Raw genomic sequence first — 6,333 nt, 5'->3', positions numbered from 1 at the left:
CTCAGAGGTCACTGAGGGCACGACCCGCTCCAGCCGGGCCAAACCTCCGCTTGGGGACTCGGAGGCCGGGCCCAGGACCCCGCCCCTCACCTGCTGGCCCCGCCCCTCGGTCGGACCAATAAAGTGCCCTGCGGGGGGCGGGCGCAGGTGAGGCGGGGCGCAGGGCCCGCGCTGAGTGGCAGGCGCGGCGCGCGGGCGGGGCGGGAGGGCGTGCGCAGCTGGCTCCGCCCCTCGGGCCTCTCTGCGGAGCCGGGCGGCCGCGGGCGGCCGGGGCGGTGGCTGCGCCGGGGAGGGCGGGGCGGGGCGGGGCCACGCCCGAGCCCCGAGTCCCGCTCCCATGGCCGCCCCCGGCTACCCGCGCTGCCCCCTCTCCCCCGGGCCGCGCCCCGGGGCCCCGCACTGACGGCCCATGGCGCCGCCCGCCGCTCGCCTCGCCCTGCTCTCCGCCGCCGCGCTCACGCTGGCGGCCCGGCCCGCGCCCAGCCCCGGCCTCGGCCCCGGACCCGGTGAGTGAGAGACCCCCGGCGCCTGCCCTGCGCGGAGCCTGCCCCGCTTTCCGGGACTCCTTCTCCAAGCCCCTCAGCGATATTTCCTCGGGGTCCGCGGGCCCCTCTGCCTCAGGACCCTCTCCCCACACCGCTCAGCGATGCCCCCGGGCTCGGCCGGTGCCCACCGGCCTCGGGACCTGGGAGCACCTCAGCGACGCCCCCAGGCCTGGCCGCCCTCCCTGCCTCAGTACCCCCCGCGACCCCTTGGTCAAGCTCCTCAGCGACGCGTGGGCTGGGACATCTGCTCTGGCTCAGTAACCGGGACCCCCTGCTCCCGTCCCTCAGCGGCTCTCCCCGGGCCGGACGCCCCAGCTGCCCCAGAACCTCCCGGGATCCCGTCCTTAAGTCTCTTAGCCACCACCTCGGGCCGGGACGCCCTCTACCTCATCCCACCGACCTCAAGACGCTGCATCCCCTCCCCAAGCCCCAGAACGACACCGACGAGGGTCCCCTCTGCAAGCCCCACAACGACGCCCCCGCGCCCCTAGCTCTCCCTCCGCTCCCTCCCAGGCGCTCTGCTTGGGGCCGGTCAGCGTCCGCTTGGCCGACACTGATTTCTGCCTCGGGAGGAGTCCAGGTGACTTGCCCGCAATGCAAGAGGCAGGTCCGGGTCCTAGGACCTCTCCCCGTACCCAACCGGGACGCCCCCTGCCTACCGCTCAGGGCGGCTTTGAACTACTCTCTGACCCAGGTGCTAGCCCAGCTTGGAGAGAGGAAGAAAGGAAGGGCTGATGGGACACTTATTCCTACGGAGCTTAGAGTGCTTATCCAGACGGTGCGGTGCAGAGCCACGTTTCCTGGGTAGCCCCACATTTTAAAGAGTCTCCCAGTCGCCAGGCCAAGCCCAAGGCCAGTCTTCCCGAGGTGGGGCCTTGGACCATGATGGAAGCTAGGACTTTGCTTAGCTTCCACACACACCCTGGCTTGCATCAGAATTCTTTCCAAGTTGAAGAGCAGGCAAGAGGGCGTTGTCTGTCCCAGCTACATTTCTCTGCAGGTTGTTCGGGTGTTGAGAATTGGGCATTCGTGAAAGGGCCTGGAAGAGTTCATTACCGGTTTGCCCGAGTAGGAAAACCGGCCTTTGCGTTCCTTCTCCATCCAGAGTTGCAGGCTGTGATGTTGGAAAGACAGGATTTTGCTGCTGAAAGAAAACTCAGAATTGCTTTACTTACTAGCTTGGATTAGTGGAAAAGATAGGACCTGGTGTTGTCACTTTCTGTGTGACTTTGGGTCATGCCTTCAGCCCTCTGAGCCTCAGTTTCTTCATCTGTAAAGGAGCAATAATGATGACTCCCTTGCAGGGTGTTGTGAAGATTAAAGGATATACTGCAGGTAATACATCCACATATAGAAGGCAGTCAATAAACATATTTTAATAATACTTTTTATAGTGCTTCGCAGTTCACCAAGTGCTGGATACCTCATTTGCCCTGGGAATGCTATGAGATTCCAGTCTGATTAATCCCTGTAAAAGTCACAGCTTGACTTTAAATCAGTAGAAGGGGGAGGGTCTCCAAATGCTGTAAACCTTGGGCTTAGAAAGTGGTTTCTGAGTGACCAACGGCCTTCTAGGGGACTTCTACAAAAACTTCTACAGAAGTTTGATCACTTGTGCTGTTTGCCCTATGCGAGGGGTAAAGGAGGAACGTTCCGAGAGCCAGGATGTGTCAACATAACTGTAACCTAGTAACCCCTTAACTCTGCTCTGTCATCTGTGTGGTCAGGATTTAATGTCCTCTGGGAGAGAGAGGTATGGTAGAAATAAACTGGTTCCTCCTTTGGAAAGGGCTATTGCTCTGAAGGGTGGTAAATGAGACAACTGTGCTCACGCTTATTAGAAGGTGGTACCCTCTTTTCAAGCACCTTTGCTTTGCTAGGAAAGGTTAAATGCTGCAGCTCTTGTGTAGTTTGAACCTCAAACCTTGGTGTGCTTTTATTTGGGAGTCTGAGGCAGGGACAAATAAATAACCATTGTGAAATTATTTATGATAAGTGACCCAAATTCCCCATTCAGTGAGCCTCACCAGCTCTTCTTACCCACCTGCTACATTAGTGCTTTTGTGACTTTTCCTCTTTAGTTCCAGAAGCTGTTTTAGGGAGATACTGCATGGTCCCCAGCATCACATCCCATCTAGAGCCTACCCACTAGTTTTTAAAATCCTTTCCGATAAAAAACATGTTTCACTCTGAAGATATGCCCAACTTGCCATTTTATATTTTTTGATACTGTAATTTTCCCCAAAATTTTGTGGATGGAAAAGATTGTTTCAATACTTACATTCTGCACAATTTGTAATATTCAAATTACTGGTGGTTTGCATTTTTGAATGCTGACTTTATAAAAACAGCTCGTACCTCATCCATGCTACTTCTAATTACAGTGTGTAGTCAACCCCAAAGATCTCCCTTCTCTTAATTCTTTGAGATTCTCTTCCCTCACAACTGATAAGAAGGAAGACAGAGTTTAATGGTGGAATCTAGACTCCTTTTTCAAGGAGGAAGGCAACCAGGACCACAGTGCTGATAGGCTTTCCAAATTGGGCCCCCCTCTGGAATTTACTGACCTGCAGGCGAGAGCCAAGGGGTAGGAAAAACAGGGAAAACTGGGTGGATTTCAGTTATTTGAATTTTCCTCCTAAGGCAAACTACCTGCTTGGGTGTTTCACTGAATTTGGGGGGCTATCAGGGGGCTTGAACAAAGCTCAACTCAGGTTACATTTGCTGTGAGCACCTTTTATAGTTGATGCACATTCTCTGCTGACTTCTCGTCTAGAATTCGTCCCACTAGCCAGTAATATGTCTTGCCATAAAACCTATGAATTCAGTTAATAGTGAGAGCTTCATACTGCACAGAGCTCTGCCCCTCTTGGTGACTTCACAGATGTTAATAGAATTATCTGTGTGTAACATAGGGGCTGAAAGGAGAGAAGTGGACTGGCATGCATACCTGTTATTTTTATGCTTTGAGTATTTTAAGAAACATAAAACTTTCAAAACTGACCTGATATCAAAGAATTCTGATCTTGTGTTGAAAATTTGTTTTTACCCCTAGACAAAGTTATTTAAATGTTTGAGATGTGCAATGAGACCTTTTATAAATCTTAAAACAAGAAAGTTCCATTTTGTCTCACTAATAAATAGCAAGTTGCCTCACTAATAATAGCAGTTCCTGTGGGTATTATTGATACACTCACTCATGATTTAGCATAGTTCTATCAACAGTAATAAATGGTGAAGATAAAACATTGTTTTAAGGAACTATGTAATATACAGATTATGGATTTTTGGTGATGGGCAATATCTATCTTTAGTTTTGAGTTTTGAGCCTGTAATGCCATCTGAGGCGCCAGGTCAGGTATTGGCAAACATTTTTCATAAAGGCCCAGACAGTAAATTTGGGCTTGTGGGCCACATACTGTCTTTGTGGCAGTTATTTAACTTTGACTTTATAGGGCAAATGCAGCCATAGATAAATGTAAATGAATGGGTGTGGCTGTGTTCCCATAAAACTTTACGGTTACTGAAATTTGAATTTCATGTAAATTTTATATGTCACAAAAAATTGTTCTTCTGATTGTTTTCAACGATTTACAGTTTTAAAAACCATTCTTTGCTCATGGGCCATACAAACACAGGCAGTGGGCCATATGTGGCCCACAGGCTCTGCCAACTTCTTGCCTACGTCCACATGCATTGATTTTTCCTGTGTTCACTGATCTGGAAAGGTGACAAGGAGGCTTGATTTTGGTGAATGAATGAACCTTTTACCTTTTACTATTAACTAACTTTAAGTGACATCTGGGAAATGGCTACAGTGGTAAATTTTAAGTTCTGTATGTTTTACCACAGTTTTTAAAAAAGATAATTGTGGGGGAAGTTCATGCACATACATTTGGATCTTTAATAAGACTTTTAAAAAAATGCTTTAAAAAGAAATTCAGTATGGTTTGGTGTGCACTGCATAAAGAAAATAGTGCCTGCCTTGGAACTGGCCATGGTTTGTTCAACTATGCAGATATTGCTTGGAACAGATCGTTGAGAGATCTGTTTCTCAGAGGAAAGCCCAGGCAGCAGGTGGCACCAGCCTGAGACACAAAAAACAGCTGGGGGTGGGGGAAAAAGAAGACGTCGACGAAAACAACCTTCTATCACATTCCTAAACAGTTGAATTTTACTTCTGTGGTCCAATCATCATTTTTAAAGCGGCCTTTAAAAAAAACAACAGTGTGCTTAGCATGGCTGATTATTTTGTTTTAATTAAAACATTTTTGAAAAAAACAAAATGAAACATTCAAACATACCAAGTTGATTGTGTCTGTACTGTGGAACAGTTAATGCAAAACACTTGAGCAAGGCCAGAAGTTTGGATCTGTAGCTGTTGCCTTGAGTTTTTGCCTCCTGAGTAAAGGACAACCGAGGAGGAAGTGAATGTGTCCCTTTGAAAACTCCTGTACCGGTTTTGAGACGAGATCTCCCCAAGCCCCCTGATGCCACCTGCAGGTTAGTTTTTGGCAGGCTCACTGTGTAGCCCCTGAATGGGGGGCAAAAGATTCCATATTCAGTCTGACTTTGAGAAGCCAGTTGGAACCCGGAAGTACTCTAGGAGGAGCAGCAGGTCACTCTCTCTCAGTTGTGTTCAGTGTCTTCCTCTGAAGGTGGACTGTGTCCTCCCCAGACCTCACCTCTGAGGCATTATCCTGAATTTGTACTGAACAGGGAAAGGGGAGGCCATTGTAGAAATGTCAGAGGGGTCCCCATACTCCTCAAAAATAGTCACTGCAGAAACTGCCTTCTTCTCTAAGGAAATCTCCCCCCTCCCCTTATAAAATCCTCTTTCTAAGCACCTCCCTAGCCTGGACTGGTATCGGTTTGAAGAGGAATGAAGTTGAATCCTAGGGAGAACCTTTCAGACAAAAGATTTTAGGTCACCTAACATGGCAATCCTCTTGGGGCTACCCAGCTTCTAGACTTTCTTGTCACTGATTTAATCCCTGGCAGGTAGCCAAAGCCTTAAACTTTTATTGTCCAATTTGCCACAAGGGCGGGCCCCTATTTCTAGTGGGCTGAGGAGGCTGCAACCACTTCCAAACCCGGGTGTCACACCATATTAGCAGCTTCAGATTCAGGGCTGGGTGTCTTTCAGTTTGGTCAGATTCTCGGTTGGAACCAGACCAAGATACTCAAAGCTTGAAAACTAGGAAAGAGTAAAAACAGCACAGGCAACTTTTTAAAATGCTTCAAAATGGTTGCAGCATTAGCACTGGGAAGAACCCTGCATGGTTTCTTTATACCTTCCTAACAGGTTGAATGGCTCTTCCTGTCCCTTGGTGTCCTAGCGTTGGATGAACACATGGCAGTCAAGCACTTTTCTTCTAGAATAGTGGGGATTGTTAACCAGTGCCATCACAGTATTTAAATTACTTGCTGCTGCTCAATCTATAAAAATTCATCTTCAAAGAAAATTATTGGGCTGGTAAAAATATTTTTTAATAATGACCACAGAAGCCATATTTGTTTTTCTTTGATGTTCTTCTGAAGACTCTTCTGGTTTTAATCAGATTGTTCCCACATAAAATACAGTGGAAATCTACAATAATAAAATCCCTATTCCTGTGTCTATGGGGAAATAAACAGGATGGGGACTGTCCTTTTAAGGGGCTTTCCCCTTCCCTTTCCCCAGACTCAAAGCCTCTATTACTGGTGGGTGTCTTGGCATCAGTTAAGGGCCTTCAATCCTTCCCTCCCTCCATGTTTTGCTCTTTCATTAAAGTGTTTCTGTTGTCTA

General features: G+C 48.6%; 1 protein-coding gene across 3 annotated transcripts in view; it reads left to right on the top strand.

The window, feature by feature from the left end:
• The first annotated feature begins 257 nt into the window (after positions 1–257).
• The window catches only part of KREMEN1 (kringle containing transmembrane protein 1), a 72,016-nt gene continuing 65,940 nt past the window's right edge, over positions 258–6,333 (top strand). For 2 of the 3 annotated variants that reach the window (XR_008993860.1, XM_036908910.2), the window contains exon 1: positions 258–506. Coding sequence is in view for 2 of the 3 variants with exons in the window: in XM_036908910.2 (XP_036764805.2) it covers positions 410–506 (97 nt within the window). In the remaining variant the exon portion in view is untranslated. The remainder of the gene's footprint in view (positions 507–6,333) is intronic. The other variant, XM_036908911.2, reaches the window with a different exon arrangement.

This window comes from Manis pentadactyla, chromosome 14 (assembly GCF_030020395.1).
Source record: "Manis pentadactyla isolate mManPen7 chromosome 14, mManPen7.hap1, whole genome shotgun sequence".
In the NCBI taxonomy this organism is placed as follows: Eukaryota; Metazoa; Chordata; class Mammalia; order Pholidota; family Manidae; genus Manis; species Manis pentadactyla.
Note: the sequence above shows the minus strand (reverse complement) of the source record. Positions and strands in the feature narration are given on the sequence as shown.